Raw genomic sequence first — 16,105 nt, 5'->3', positions numbered from 1 at the left:
CTCTTCAGTCTCAGCCCACCAGCAGCTGAGGCCACCAACACAGACATTAATGGTTCATGTAGCTTTGTATCTGATTTTCCATTGATGTTGTAGGAGACATGATTAAAGCCTTCAAGTAAGGTTGCAGCTAAATCCTTGTTATAGCCCACCCCATTATTTTTTTGTTCTCCTATTAGGATTTTAGGCATTTCTTTGACATTTTTATTGCCAGATTAGGAGGAAAACGCTTGACTTGTTTGCAGCGTTCTCATTATATTGTCTTTCTAACATTTCTAAAAGAGAATAAATATAAAATACTTCTGTGTATTGTGTCATATTTCAGTGTGACATTAATATGCTCCACGATTTTCCAGCTCACAGTTCTCACTGTGTGGTGACAGTCAGGAAGCTCTTGCACAGGGGCTGAGGAGACTGTGGGGGTTGAGGGTGTATAAGGACCCAGGTAATGCCTGTCCTGTGGGTTTTGTATCCACTGGAGAACCACCTGGGCAGTGTTGGTTTGGAACACAGGCTGTGCAGTCAGAGCAGTCTCTCGTACCACTTTTCCTCCTGATAATTGCTCACTCACATGAGGGATGTTGGGAATGCTCTTCCCTTACCTGAAAGCATGGGAGCCTGGCTGTCATGTGGAGCATGTGTCACCCAGAATAAGAGCCTGAATGAGAGATGTGGGACTCCAGGCAGCTCTTCAATATGCAGTTTATTACATGCAAGATGTTACAGCAGTCCAGGGTCGTGGGTGACAGAGCCTGTGCCTACAGCTGTCAGCTCCAGCTGCAGAACAAGCCTGGAGACCCTTTAATTTTGGTTACAGTGCATTATATACTTTTCTTTGCTGAGCATCTTAATACATAAGAACCAATCTATACCTTAACTTTTATCTATAGCCTATCATAACTACTAAAATTACCATGTTCATGTTACTATTCTCCAATCACTAAAGTTAGTGCATTACAGTTTAAGCTAGAAGTTGTTTTTCAGTTTTCTTGCAGTGGAAAATTCTGAGACCTTTTTTCTACTTGCAGCATTGGCAGACTTGTTTGCTTGTGCTGTCTTTCTGCTTGGTACAAACGTCTTCTTGTTTGAGGTGGGTTTATCCTTTGCTCTAAGCCATAAAAACCCCTTCTAACTAACACATCCTTTCCCTCCTTGGTTATCCACTAAGACTGGCTCAGCAATTCTTTTCTTCTATATTAAAACTTACTTCCATCTCTATTTCATTCTCAGGTTCTACATTCAAAAATCTTTCTGCCAAGCATACATATCTGTGAAACTTTCTTGTCACCCAACAACCCAGATCTGCTCTCAGTGATCCCCTGCACACAGGTGCCATCAGATACCTGCTCTCAGTGATCCCTTGCACACAGGTGCCATCAGATATCTGCTCTCAGTGATCCCCTGCACACAGGTGCCATCAGATACCTGCTCTCAGTGGTCCCTTGCACACAGTGCCATCAGATATCTGCTCTCAGTGATCCCCTGCACACAGGTGCCATCAGATATCTGCTCAGTGATCCCTTGCACACAGGTGCCATCAGATACCTGCTCTCAGTGATCCCTTGCACACAGGTGCCATCAGATACCTGCTCTCAGTGATCCCTTGCACACAGGTGTCATCAGATGGTCTGTCCACAGAGCTTGTGCTGCCCTGTTTGTACCCAGCTCCAAACAGGTCACCTGCCTCCCAATCCCTTTGAGTTTAGGTAGTGGAGGTGAATGTGGGAATCCTTCCCAGTGAGAATTCCCATATCCTTCATGCCTGGTTGAGCACAGCCTGTTTGGAGCTGTGTCACAGGGTTTTTTTGGGGTTATCATGTCATTCACAGAATCTGCAGGAGCAGCTACAGGTAGTGTCACACCGTGTGGCCTCTGTCCTACAAATCAGTGATTTCTGCTCAGCCTGGCTCATACCCCTCACCTGAAACACCTCCCAGGTTTCCAGAAAACCCTGGAGATTATTCTGGAGTATTCAGGCTGGTGACACAGCCAGGCTGTGAGAGTCTTTGGGGTACAGGAAAGCAATGGGCAGGACTAATGGGGAGTGGGATGCTGCAGGATGCCCAAGCTGTGTCATCCTCATCATCACCCTGCAAGGGCTTTTATATCTGACAGTTTTTGGGTTCAGTTTGAGCAACATGGGTAGCAGGGAGTGAGGTGAGTAGTAGGAAGCCTTTTGTGTCAGATGAGGAGGTGGATATTTCATTACTAATTGGCCATGACTGCTGGCCCTGAGAAAATGTTGAGCTCTTGGAAAGCTTGTAATCCCATCCAGGATCCAGTGCACATTCCTGGCTCGGGCTGCTCGTGAGGGAAAGTGATGAGGTTTTCCCCCTACATTTCACAACTTTGCCCCTATCCAGGCAGCATCCCTCCAGTATGCTTTTCACCCAGGCCAGGGTGATTAAGCACTTAAATTGATTAATCAAATTTCTTGTGATGAGAACTACTGTCATTCATTAATCTGAATGGGATTATAAATAAGAGCTGGCAGAGAAGGGAGACAAACATGTTGACAGATAGACCTGCTGCTTTGAATACAAATCACACCACTGCATCTGGAGGGTCTAAGCTCCTGGCAGCCTCGGGATAGAGCTTCCCTAAAGGTAAAATTAGGCTAAGATTAAAGTATCCCTGTATTAATAAAGAAATATGCATTTCTGAAGAGGCAGGCACTGCAGTGGGGGTGTGGGGCTGCATACCAATGATCCTGCAGTGGGCCAGGCAATGGGTGTTGCTGCCTGTGGAAGCATCAGTCCCCATGTACACTGATTTCTGTTGTTAAGCCAATGTCATTAGAGGATTCATTTCTAACAGTGAGAAACTTAAAACCTTGCAATCCTTGCAGAGACTTCAGAACCCCACAAAGGGAAAACAGGGCTTGAAAAAGAACCCATTAAACATTTAAATCTTTCATTAAATATTGAACATTTCAAAAATTGCTTTCTAACGAGTCTTGAGGTAAACAGAACAATATTTGTTAACAAAAGCCACCAGAAGTGACAAGGTCCTGCAATGCACTGGCTGTGTAACCTCTCCTCCCTTGATCAGGAGAGCCCTGGGCTCAAGTCTAAGAACTTGTTACCTGGGTATTGCTGCCAGTGGCATTGAGGGCATTGAGGGGGGAGTTTGAAATGTGTCAGGAGAAGAACTGACAGCATTAAACCCGAAATGCCTGCACCAGGCTGAGCCCTGCACAGCAGGCAGTGCCCAGGGCTGCAGAGCTGTGCTGTGATGCCACAGCTCAAAAGTGAAGGGTCAGGCTCTCTGGGTTTTGCAGCTGCCTAGAAATGTTAAGAATGTTTTTGGGATCTGCTGTCAGTACCAGGCACTCCTTGCCCAACCTGTAAGCAGTTGCTTAAGTTCTGTTGACATGGATAAAAGGCGAACCTTGCCAGCAGCGTGTCTCAGCCCGGGCTGAGATCTGAGCACGTGGTTTTGTGCTTTGCTGAATCAAAGTTACTATTTATGAACGTCAGAGGAAAATCCAAACCTGTCTAATATCTGTGTTTCTCCAAGATGATGAGTGAGAAAACACGCTTAGCAGCGTTTTGGTTTTGATTTGCAGCAGTAATGGGAAATTTTGGATGCATTCCTATATTATGACACTCCTTAAGTCAAAATAAGAGCTCTGGCGGCAGCATTCTGGCCCTGGGGATTCCCCAGGGTTCAGACGTGGTTTCCCCTCCCTGTTTACTTCTTTAAAAAGCTGAACTGGGGCCAATCTGCACGGGGGAATGTTGAGAATCTCCTGTCATCCTGTGAAAGATGCCAATCACTTGTTTTTAAAATTTTTAAAGTTTAATAGTAATAAAATGGTTATAAAAATGGTTATATAATTAGAGTAATTAAAAATGTGGACAATTTGGATTAGGACAATACGAGACAATAAAAACAGAGTTATGGACAGTCCAGGTACCTTTTTTTGGGCAAAATAAGCCCGAAAAAGGACCCACGTTAACAGAGGATTAACCCTTAAAAGCAATAGCCTGTTGCATATTCATACAGCTCATCCATGATGCATAAATTCCATTCAAAAGGATTCTGTCTGGTCAGTGTCAGATTCTTCCTCTGAATCCTGACAGGGCTGAGTGAGGCAGGAAGAAGTTAGTTTCTTCTGATAATGTAGCAATAAATTCTTTTTCTCTGAAAGATTTAGGTGTCCTGTGGCTGCTATCTCGGTGCGAGTCCTCTCTTGAAAAAAAGTATCTTACATAGCATAGTTTCTATTTTAACATTATGTTTAACCTAAAACTATATTTAACACACTACTTAAGAAAAGGAATACAGCAAAACTTTGTCACACAACCCATATAATATTCATTTTAATATTCGTGAAAAGCCAATGATAAAGGACGCATTTTCCACAGCTCCCTGTCTGCTCAGCGTGGCTGTGCCCTGCCAGGATTGTCACAGCCCCTGTCTCTCCTGCCTGGCAGGACAAGGGGATGGATGGCGCTGGAGCTGGCAGCGCCTCGGCTCCTCTGGCTGAATCCTGATTCATGGGGTGGGCAGGAGCTGCTGCTGCCTCCCGGCTCCTGCAGCTCACAGAGGGGAGCCTCAGCTGAGCTTGAAATGGATTTCAAGTGGGGCTGTGGCTTCAGCATCCCTTCAGCATCCCCTTCCTTCCCTGAAGGAAGGACCATCTGTTGCAGGGTACCCCAATCTCAGAAGGCGCTCACTTCAGAGGTCACACAGACACCCCCAAATTTGAGGGGTTTCCCTAATGTTTGCTAATTCAGTGGCCAAGAAACCCAGTTTTCAGCTGCCTTGTGTCGCTATAGAACACAAAACAACACAACACGAACACGCTGCTGTTCTCAAGGTAGAAAAGGGAAATTTATTTTCTGACTTCGTTTATAGATTTCCAAAGGTGACAGTGGTTTGGAGGGTGAAAGTGCCATCTCTCCAATGACACTGGACAAGCCAACAGTCCATCAAATTTCTCTTCTTCCATAAAAGAATACAAAACAATAAGTTGTTTACAGAAAGCGTGTGAGAAAGTTTGCTACTAGAATGCAAATATCAGAAGGTTTAGAAAATCTTAAAAAATCAGGGTGACAGCCTGGCTTTTCTAGCTGGGCTCTGCCCTCTCAAAGGGTCAGCAGAGATTTTTGTGGGTGCTGGTTACAGAAACTACGTATGGACAATTGCTTCTACATGTAAAACAAATGTATCACTACAAATAGTTGAGAAATTCCTCTGGTCATGATTTGTATGAAATCCAGAGGAATTGGTTTCAGGAAGATTGGATGGTGCCTCTGCTGGGATATGGAAATGCTGGTGAAAAGAATGGCATAGCAGAACCTGTAAGAACAGATTGTGGAGATTCTGTGATAAAATCACAGAATAATTCTATATATCATGGTAGAGATGGGAGAGTGTTGTTTGTTGTTGCATTTTGACTGTATCACCAAAACACAGGTTACTACATTGAAGGATGCTCATCTGAGCACTTCCAGGCAGCTTTTCCAGTTTCCCATCCATGCCTGTGAATCCACATGTGCTGCTGCAGGGCTGCTGCTCCTCTGCAGTGTGTGCTGGGTACAGCAGGCAAGGGTGAGAGCAGAGTGTGGCTGGGCTCAGATGCTTCAGGAGACCTGTACCTGTGCTCAGGATGATGACAGGAACGAAGCCCACGCCTCTCTTGGCTTTCCCTGGAGGTTTGATCCATGGCAGCAGTGTGCTGCTCCCTGATGGAAATTGGTGAGGAAGCTCTGGAATGGTCAGTAATTACAGAGGGAGATCCCAGCAGCACGGGCATGTACCAGGGAGCTGATCAGCTGCTGGGCTGAGCACGTGTTGCCCAATCCCATCACGGAGCCAGGAGCAGAGGGCACGGTTCTTTTCCCCAGTCACCTGCACAGATCCTGCTCCTGGTGTCCAAAGGCTGCTGGGCTGTTGAAAGCTGAAGCCTCACCACCAGAAAATTACTCAAGTATATTTTAATAATGTACAGCCATAGGTCTTACGTGATTTGTTCTCTAAAGATTGATTTAGCTTCTTATTAAGGGAATTGGGAATTCAGTGTGAAAATCTGAACAAAATCTAGGCGGTTTTTAGGGTTTTTAAAATATCCACTAGTGTAACTCACCAGGGAGAAGAATTTCAAAGCCTGTCCAACCCTATCTTGAATTTTTGATTCTCCTGCTTTCTTATTTCCATTCCCAAGGTATGCTTGTTAAGAAAGAACACCTCAGCATTATTGTATTATTTTTAAATAAGCCACAATCACTTTAAGGAGCTCAGGATAAAAAAAATCCACTAATAATTTGATTTTATATTCCCCCCCCCTCCTTCCTGCAGTTTTCAGAAGTTTGGTAATGCCAAGTGTGCACTGCATACAAATGGCAGGGCGGGCAGCTGTAATTGCTCGCTCTCCCCTGCTACCCAGAGAAGGCTTTTCCTCTTTAATTACCCCTGGAATTGTAAAGGGATGAGCAGCAGCAGAGCTGTGCCTGTGGGGCTGCTCAGAAGGTGCCTGTAGCACCTGGGGCTGGTGTGGGGGTCTCATCCCAGGGATCCCCACGCTGGCAGGACACGGTGTGTGCTCAGGACACCCACGGCCACACACACAGGGCCATCTCCAGGGACAAGGACACGCTCCCTGAGGGGTGATGGGACCACAGGGCACCACCGTGGGCACCCAGCAGGTCACAGCATCCCTTGGCTGGTGCTGCTCAGGGCTGCCCTGGGGCCAGGGTGATGCCAGCCCCTGCCGTGTTCTCCACTGCTGAGGTGGCCTTCCTCCTCAGACTGCTCCAAATGCCTTTTCTCTTCTCCTGGAGATTTTGTAAACTTAAAAGAGAATCATGAAAAAAAAAAATGTTCTCCTCTGTCCAGCCCATTAATTCAGCCTGCTCAGGACAGAATTAACCTTGGCAAGCCTTGCAGAGGAGAGAGTCGTTCTAACCTTAAAAATCTGCTGATTAAAGCTGGTTTCTGGAATTCGATTTCACTTAATGCATTGGCTGGGTGCCCAGCCTGGCATTAACATCTCCACAGACACACAGGCCTCTGCAGCTTTTACCTACCCACTAAAAAATAATTAAAAAAAAATAAAAGAAAACACAGCTAATGAAACCCCCCTTTGCCTGTTTTGAGCAAGAATTCATTTTAAAGACTGTTTTAGCTAAAGGTTATTACTTCTGCCCCGTTTGTGTGTCTGCTCTGGCCAGGCAGGGTGGTAATTCCACTCTCCTCATTAAGTTGCAGAGGGATGCTCAGGAGCCCTGGGCCATCCCAGGTCCAAAGTCAGGGTCAGCAGGTCCAGGTGTAGGAATATCCTACACCCACCTCCCCACAACCCCCACTGAGCTGCAGATTTTGTGTCACCCACAGAGCTTAACCCATTAATCTTGAAAATCCTCCAAAACAATGACACACAGATTTCCTAGGTTGCTATTTATATCCTCAACTTCTCCTTACGCATTTTTACCCAAAAATTAATGTCGTTTTTATTGCTGCCATCACTCATTTTGGCTGCACTCTGCGTGCTGGGCTCCCAGGGTCTGTTTCACCCCTGCAGTGTTTCTGTGCTGCTGTGGTACCTCTCTGTGCCTGTGGGGACAGTCCCTGCTGTCTCTCCAAGGCCAGCAGCTTGCTCAGTGGGTGCCCAGGTTAGGGCATCCAGCCTCAAAACATCCATCCAGAATCAGATTCCCATTTCCTACTGCCATGGGAAAAAAAAAAAAAAGAAAAAAAACAATTTAAGAAATCTCTTCTGTGTTCTGTGTGCTTTTTGAACTCTGTGAGCTGTTAGGATTTTTTTAATGGTTTGCTGGAATGTTGAGAACCAGTTTCATGAAGGTGGGAGGCTTTTGTGTGATTCATTATTGACAGCTCTAGCATTATCTGTGAGCCAGCTCTGGAGAGGGAGGGCAGTGCTCCTGCCTGCTGTGCACCACGAGCTGCACAGAGCCCAGCCTTGCCTTTTGTTTTAATCAGGGCAGAGTTTCGATCGACTCCACAGCAAACTGGGCTGGGAAGCAAGTCAGGGGGTGCTGGAATAGATTGATGAACATCTCACAAGGTGGTCCTGGCTGCTGTGAGGGCTGCTCCAGAGCAGCTTTCCCATCCTCACTGGGAAGGAAGCAGGCTGGGCTGGGAGATGCTGCAGCCCCCCAGCTGCTCTCTGGGGCGGGGGGAGCAGCTCTGAGTCAGCACAATGAGCACTGCAGAGCTTTCCATGCAGCCCCCAGTGCCATGTGCAGGAGTCACTGTCAGGGCAGCTGTTCCCCAGCCCTCAGGAGGGATTTAAATGTTAAGCTTTTCTTTGGATTATTTTCTGCAGGGCTTTTTTCCTCCTCTGTTTTTTCCGTGTGTAGAATGTACCCTTGACACATTTTAAAAACATTATTAATCTTTGTCATTTGTGCTTTAAAAATAACTCGGTGATAGCAGCCAGTCCTTAAATCCTGTTTAATTCAGGCTGACCTTGTGAGCAGTGATCCTGGGGAGGGGGAGCTGCTGCAGCCTCCCATGTGCTCACTGAGTGCACATGTCCAGCAGCACAGGCACCCCCTGTGCTCGGGATCTTTGCAATTAAAACCAGTTCTGTGGGTTTGGGTTGGCACTGGGCTTGGTTTCCAACCTAAAAGTTCTGACATGCTGGAAATGTGGGGTTTTTTTCCTGCAGAAAGAATTCCTCGGCTTTGCTGGTTTCAGTTAATCAGAGAAGCAGAATTCATTAAAAAACCCACAAAAACCACCAAAAAAAAGGAAAAAAAAGAAAAAAAAAAGAAAAGAAACAAACTATATTTTGGCATTTTGCTGTCTAAAATATCTGACAGCACTTTTTTCAGTTTACAAACACAACATTTTCAGTTGAAATATCCAGGAGATAAACCATGGAAAAAAAAGATGAACGTGTCGTATTTGCCAAAAAAAAAAAATACGATGGAGCAAAGATTCAAAGGCAGCCCCCAGACCAGCCCTGTCTGTGTCATGAGCCCCTGCTGGCTCTGGCCACTCCAGGGTGGGCACCCCTGGGCAGGGGTAGCACAGCAGGGACTGTTAGGGATGGGCTTCTGTGACCTGTAGCAAAGCTTACAGTGTTAAACCAGGGTGCCACAGTGCTGTCTGTGTATCACCAGCTGTGCCTCACCAGCCCCAGGCCAAGGGCAGAACAGTGTCCTCATTTGTGGGTCACACAGCAGCCCTGTCCCCAGCACAGCCTCTCGGGATGGTTCCTCCACTAACCTGACTCTGCTTTCTCTCTTTTTGTGTCCCCAGTGCCTGTATGGCTGCTATGTCCATTCCTCCATCATCCCCACGTTTCACAGAAGGTGCTACTGGCTTCTGCAGGTAGGATGACAACGAGTTCTCTCTCTGGGGTCAAGCTGCTGCCAGGGGGGTCAGCATCCTGTGCTTTACTGCCTGGGGGATTTTGTTTGGCTGAAAGGGAAATGGGTCTTCTTGCTTGTTTGTCTCTGTTTGGAGGGATTGTAAATTTTATCTAGCAATATGGAGCTGGTGCCAGCTCATATGTTCTCTAAACATGGAGTTGGCTCAAGTGAGACTTTCTGGAGGTTTCTGGTTGTGTTGTTCCATGCTGAAGCAAGGCAGGAGCCAGAGGAGTGAATGCTGCTTGGGCATACCATGGTGTGGGAGAGGTATCAGCCCTGGGCTGTGCTTGACTTTGAGAGAACCCTGGGGCTGTGTTTGAGTTTGGGGTGAACCTTGGAGCTGGCCTTGCAGTGGATCTGCTTTCCTCCAGTGAGATATTTGGTCTCCAGGGAGTATTTGAAGTCACTCAATGATTTTTCTTCTGGCTGTTGTGGGAACAGCAAAGTCCCAGGAGGAGTCAAGCCAAATTTTCCTCTTACTTACACAGGGTTTGGGCAGCTCCCCTGGGGCTGTGGCAGTGTGCAATAGATCTCATGTGAGAATTTGCCCAGGGGGTGTTTGCTGACCCCACCTTTGAGGAGCTGTTCACATTCTTGACTGGTTACTATGGTGTACAAAGTGGAAGTAATTTGTTTTCTTTCATTACGAAATTGCACTTGACACATACTGTAAAAATATTGTTTTAAAGATTAAACTCCCATGGTCCTGAAAACAAACAAATCTGAGGAAAGTGACATCTGTTTCTAGAAGCACATGGAAAACAATTCCTGTTTCTCCCTGGTTTTGCAATTGCACTTCCACATTAAAAAAGAAGGCACTGCTGCTGTCACTGGGGCAGGACAGACCCCTCACAACCCACAGAGGATGGTGCCCACACCATGGACATAATGAAAGGAAACACGCACCAGATGTCACCCTCCTCTGTGGTATCTGTGTGTTCTCAGCTCCGTTTGCATCTGTGGGTAAAAATGCTGTGTGCAAGGAAAGAGGAGATGCTTGGCTGCAGTGGTGGGAGCAGCTCTGCACCTCGCAGAGGAGAATTGTGGCTCCTCTGAGAACACAGCGTGACTGCATCCATCCTGTTTTCTCAGGGCTGCCCAGGCTGTGCTTGTGCTCCTCGAGAGCTCCTGGCCCCATAGGTCAGCTCTCTTCTCTTGGTTTTTCAGCTTTGTGTTGCTTTTTCTCATTGTGATGTGCTCCCTGGAAGTGCTGCTGGCCCTGGCTGCTGTGGCACTTAGCCAGCATCTCCCTGATGGGTTGCACTGCAGCACTGGAGGATCTGTGACTGTTCCCCAGGGTCTGCCTCTTCACGTTCACAGGGTGTGCATCAATGTTTAGTCATTTTCTTTGCTCTGGTAATCACTTTTTGTCAAGAGGATGGGAAGTACATTTCTTAGAAGCCTATTTATAAAATGTGCTGCAGGACATCTCACTGTGGCTGTGGTAGACTGGTATTCCTCAACAAGGACATGCTGTGCCTTCGCTGTGGGAGGAAGAGGGGTCTGTGATTCATGGCAGCATCTCCAGGCACAAACGGGCATCCTTCAGTCATGCGCTCAAGGTTACGCAGCCAGCAGAAAGGAGCTGGCCAAGAATAGATGACACTTCCCCATCTCTGCACAGTGCTTGTGTTCAGCTCCATGGTGAATTCAGGAGCAGCGACACCAGAGAGACAGAAGGTGTTTTTTGTGCATCTCCTTCAGATGCTTTCGCTTCAACAGCACTGGTAAATGAGTTTGGTATTCAAAAATAGGTATAGCCAGGGCAATGTGTAATATGTTCAGCTTTATAGTTCACTGAGGCACATGGGTGACTTTCCTTTTTTTGGGGAGACATCCAGCACCTTCCTGGGACTCTCTCTGTGCTCTCTGTGCAGTGTCTGGTCAATGGAGAGTAAATACAATTAGTCTGCGATGCCGTCTGTTTTATGGGATGATCTTCCTCCAAATCCTATTGTTAGTTAGATATCGATTAAAAATCCCCACACAAATGTTCTTGATCTTTTCTGCCTCACATTTTCAGCGTAAAGGCCAGGACTCAAACCAGCCACAGGGACTCAGAGCCTTTCTCATGCGTTTACACGGCGCCGTAACCATTAATTATGTGGTGATGTCCAATTTCTTACTTAAACAACTTTGTGTTGTCATTTATGATTGACATGATGTGCCTGCTCCCTGCAGACTGGTCAGAGGGATGAGAAATGAGAACCAATCATCTGGAACTACATGATTCAGTTTTCTGGGTCTCTGCTGGAAGTTCTTAGGCTGTTGGCAGACACCGTGGTGCTGGCAGCTGTGGCTGGGGTCTGCTGCATGGGGTCTCCACCTCCTCTCTCTTCTGAAGGAGTTTCCTGTTTCTGTGGCATTTCAAGCTTTCTTGATAATGGATTTTAAGTGCTGCCTTACCCCAAAGACCTTTAGTATTTGTAATAGGTGCTGTAATTTCCAAGCCAGCATTGACACGTTCCTGCTGGACACGGTCCCGACCTGGGCACTGGCAGCCTCTTGCGTGGATGCTCTCTTGGCCACTCATTCTTGGGCCTGAATGAAGAAAGCATGCCTAAGGTGTGGTTTCCTATGTTTGGTTCTCATATTTTTCTTTTGATTATCTGATCTCTAGAAATATGAGGTCATGCTGAGGGACACAGGCAGAGAAGATGGGGGTGAGGACATGGGTGGCCTCTTCACAGGTGGCTGGGGAAGGCACCTCAGTAGAACTTCAGTTTTTATTGTTTTATCTGTTTGCTTCTGAGAAGATGCAGAGCCCTGGCTGTCCACAGTTCACTGAGTGTGGAGCAGAGTTGCTGAAACCTTTTCTGAGCTGGGGGTGGTGGCAGGTCCCTGCAGAGGCTGTGGCACAGCTGTGACTCTGAGAGCGTTGGTTTGTCACCAGCAGGACTCAGGCTGCCCATGTCAGACATTCAGCCTACTACCAGATCTTGTGTCAATGGAAAAAGAAGAGGAAAACCCCCTGTTTGTACTTGTACTGACTAATGGAGGGAAAACGTGGGTTCTCAGACATGGATGATTTTCAAACATTGGCACAGCTGAGCAGGGAGACGCAGCGTTCCCTTCTGTGCGCTGGAAATTGGCACCCCAGGAACTGAAAATTAATCTGGCTGCCAGGCTTCTGGGCAGGCTGCTGCTTGCCAGGGTTCCAGAGGCAGGCTTTGCCTTCACCCGTGGACTGTGATGGGCCCCTTGCTCACTCCCCCTCCTGTGCTGCACAGCTGCAGATGCTGAGCTGTGAGATGCTCGTCGTGTTCCACCTGTAGCAGACACTGAAATCTCCTTTAGTGCTGCTGTCCAGGTGCTATGGGGATGGGAGGGAATGCATATTTTAAAAGTGTTGCCCTTTTTCTTAATTAAGAAGTACACAAACTGTGCTATAGGATCATGCTAAAAACTTGTAAATGTAGACCTCTTGGCCAGTCGAACAAATGAAGATAACAAGAGAGATGGAGAGGGCTGTTTCACATTGCACATGAGTTAAGTGCTCACTGAATAATTCAGAATTGGTGCAGAAGAGTGTCAGTGGCACTGTTCTGGCAGGTGAGCCAAGGAGGCAGAGTGGGATGCAGGCTGAGCTAGGCAGGCACAGGGACACACCAGAGCTCCACAGAGCCCTGCTGTAAATCCAGTGTTTGCAGTAATTGCTGAAATGTGATAATCCAGTTCTCTGGGAGCCTGGGGGAAAACTGCATTTCATCTTTATTGCTCACACACTCACAGGATGCTCCCAGCAGCCATGGAAGTCATGGAACACTTTTCTGTAGGGTAGGAAATGGCAGGAGAAAGGCAGGGACATCAGCAGTCATGGCAGGTGTAATATCCAGGCAGGATGTCTGCCACAGAAGGAGCAAGTGGGAGATGCTGAGGGGGCACTGGTGGTGGGCAGCAATTGGGTAGTGGTCTTTAATTACTGTTCCTGTGCTTCTGTGTGCACCAGCTGTGCCTCGCAGAGTATTTGTAAGCACTGATTGAATGTCAGAGGCTTTTGCAATATTCTCTCTGTTCTTTTCTGAATTCTTCCTTCTGATACACTTGAATATTCAGCAGTTTGTTACTATGAGTGTCTGCACTGATGCTTGATGCCCCCTGAGTGTGTTCCCTTCCTAAAATACATCTTGTCTGAAAGCTGTGGGCAGAAAATATCAAGACCTAAAACTCATTTAAAATGTTCTACATGACATCTGTCACTGTCCTGCATAAATTTAATGTTTGTTCTATATTTTTTTGCTATGTTTTTCCATTATGCCCTAAACAAGAGGAAGCCCTTCCCATTTATTTTTGATAGCACCCCGTCAGAGCAGCATTTCCCTCTCTGATCACTTGTGCTGTGCTGTGTCAGCAGCATCTCCTGCCTCCCTGGCTGGAGCAGCGACAGACAGCTTGAGGATTTGGGGCTTTTTCAACATAAATTGGAAGCATTACAATCTCATAAAATTTCTCAAGACTTTTGCTTAGTAATGGGTTTTTATTTTTCATTTGGGTGAAATAAAAGTGGCTGGGCAATAAAGCACAGAGAATGCTGTGCTGCACATGGGCACTGGGCTGGGTCCTGTGTGTTGGGGGGTGGGATGTGAGCAAGGCCTCAGCACAAGGAACCTTTTTCCTAATGGGATTATAAACTGTTGCTGCTGTGCTGGCACCTGTTCCCAAAGTGTGTTTTAGCCTGTGTGATGAAATTAAGTGGTGTAGAAGTACAGCAGAGCATGGTCTGTGGTACTGGACCACCTCCAGGCATGGTCGGGTTACAGGTGGGTGCTCACAGAGCAGACTTGTGCCTCCTGCTCCCAGTGCCCTGCGTGCGTGTGGAGCTGTGCTGGAGAGGAGGCTGTGTGTGGGGAGAGCAGACAGCAGTTCCAGGAGAGCAGAATGGCCCTCTGTGTTGATTTAGCTCTGAGCTGCAGCACAGAGGTGCTTTTGGTACCAGACGTTGGCAGGATGCAGCAGTCAGTCCTCTTGTGTTACTACTTGGCTTCACGATGCACAAGCATTTTCAGAGGATGAGGAAATTGTGGGTACCCTTCTCATGCTTCCTTAACGTGCCTTTGGCTTGATCTCTCTGAAGGATGCTGTCTCCTTTCTCTCCTTTCATCTTCTCACCAGCTCTTCTGAAGGCACCGTGCTCGTTGCTGTGTCCCTGCACAGTCACTGCAACAGCCATGCCTCAGGATTTCCCATCATGTTTTTCAGGGTTCATTAAAGATCTGAAATACTCCTGGAATTGGTGGAGCTGTGCAAAAATTATTGCTCAGTCCAACTGAAATTCCAAGGGTTATGTGAATTCTTCTGTAATAATTGTCCAGTTTCATTGTTTTGATTTTCCTTTTTTTTTTTTTTTGTCACGTGCCTAACATACTGACTCCTGAAAGTGAATTTCAGGGAAACTATGTAAGAAAAGCAAAGGGTCCTGAGCATCATGCTCCCAACCACCCTGTGGAGCATCACAGAGAGCACAGCTTGTGTGCTGCTGGAGGAAGGACAAACCCTGGGGCTCTGTTTGTTGAGACAGCCACCTGCTTTTGCAGCCATCCTCTCACACGAGATGGCAAAAATAAATCAGGATGTTGCTTCCATGAGAAGCATTTTCCATGACAGAAATCTACAGTAGAGCTGTGGCTTGGGCTGGACTGTGCCTGTATCTGCTGGATCCCTATGAACCAGAGACTCTGCAGGGTGGGTGAGGTGGGGCTGTGAGAGCAGCAGCACGAACCCTCTGCTGATGTTCCAGTGAAGGGGAGGCAAAGAGGATTACAAATGAACTGGTGTGTCAAAGGCTGGAAGTGTTTTAGCAGGAGTGCTTTATCTTTTGTAATGTTTTTATAAATTATTTATTAACACACTTGCTGCATTTTCCTGAGAAATTGGGTGGAAGAGCAGAATGTATAGACGGCAGACTATATTCCAGAAGAAAGACGCCTGTGATTAAAAAACAATTTCCAACCCTTTCAAACACATAACTTTATTTTAGACAAGCAGGCTTCTATTTTTGTACCACTCTCCACCATTTTAAAGAAAATCCCGGATTCGTTCCCTAGATATATGAGGAGACTGACGTTAATGCAAGCAAACTAAAAAGCAGTCAGAGTGCTTCAGTTGTTGCTTAAATAATCTGTTGTCATTTATAGAAGGGATGCATTTCCCAAACTGCTGGGGGATGTGCCTGGGTTGCTGATCGAGAGAAGTTCTGGCAGGGGAGACAGAGAAAAGGCCAAAACGTGTCCAGCTCCCACAGAAAGGGAGAACAGGTTTGGTGCTTTCAGCTCTTGGAGGAAATAACGCCCCATTTGCCCTGGATGCTTGACCAGGGGAGGGAAAGCTGTGGTGGAAATAATGCCCCATTTTCCCTGGATGCTTGACCAGGGGAGGGAAAGCAGTGGTGGAAATAATGCCCCATTTTGCCTGGATGCTTGACCAGGGGAGGGAAAGCTGTGGTGGAAATAATGCCCCATTTGGCCTGGATGCTTGACCAGGGGAGGGAAGGCATTGGCTCTGTTCTCTTGGGGGCTGCAGCCCTATCATGCCCCATAGCATGACTGGAGAGAAGCCACAGTGTGCCTGCTTGTGCCTCATCCAGCAGCTCAGCGTGAACAGGAGCTCCTGCCTTACCTAAAATGAGTTTTGCCCCTGTGGCTGCAAAGGGAGCCAGCAGCAGGGTGGGTCAGGAGCCCTGTGAGAAGATTGCTGTCAGTGGGGAACATCAGCATCCCAGCAGGGCCACCAAGAAGTGCCACCACTGGAAGCAGGATTACTTG

At 47.1% G+C, this 16,105-nt stretch overlaps 1 protein-coding gene across 7 annotated transcripts in view; it reads left to right on the top strand.

The window, feature by feature from the left end:
- Positions 1–16,105, top strand: part of CAMTA1 (calmodulin binding transcription activator 1) — a 237,669-nt gene that overhangs the window by 119,810 nt on the left and 101,754 nt on the right. For all 7 annotated transcript variants that reach the window (XM_064397114.1, XM_064397110.1, XM_064397109.1 and 4 more), the window contains one exon: positions 9,232–9,303. In XM_064397114.1, the coding sequence (XP_064253184.1) occupies positions 9,232–9,303 (72 nt within the window). The remainder of the gene's footprint in view (positions 1–9,231; positions 9,304–16,105) is intronic.

This window comes from Passer domesticus, chromosome 22 (assembly GCF_036417665.1).
Source record: "Passer domesticus isolate bPasDom1 chromosome 22, bPasDom1.hap1, whole genome shotgun sequence".
NCBI lineage: Eukaryota > Metazoa > Chordata > Aves > Passeriformes > Passeridae > Passer > Passer domesticus.
The sequence above is the reverse complement of the archived record's forward strand: the minus strand, read 5'-3'. Positions and strand labels throughout refer to the sequence as shown.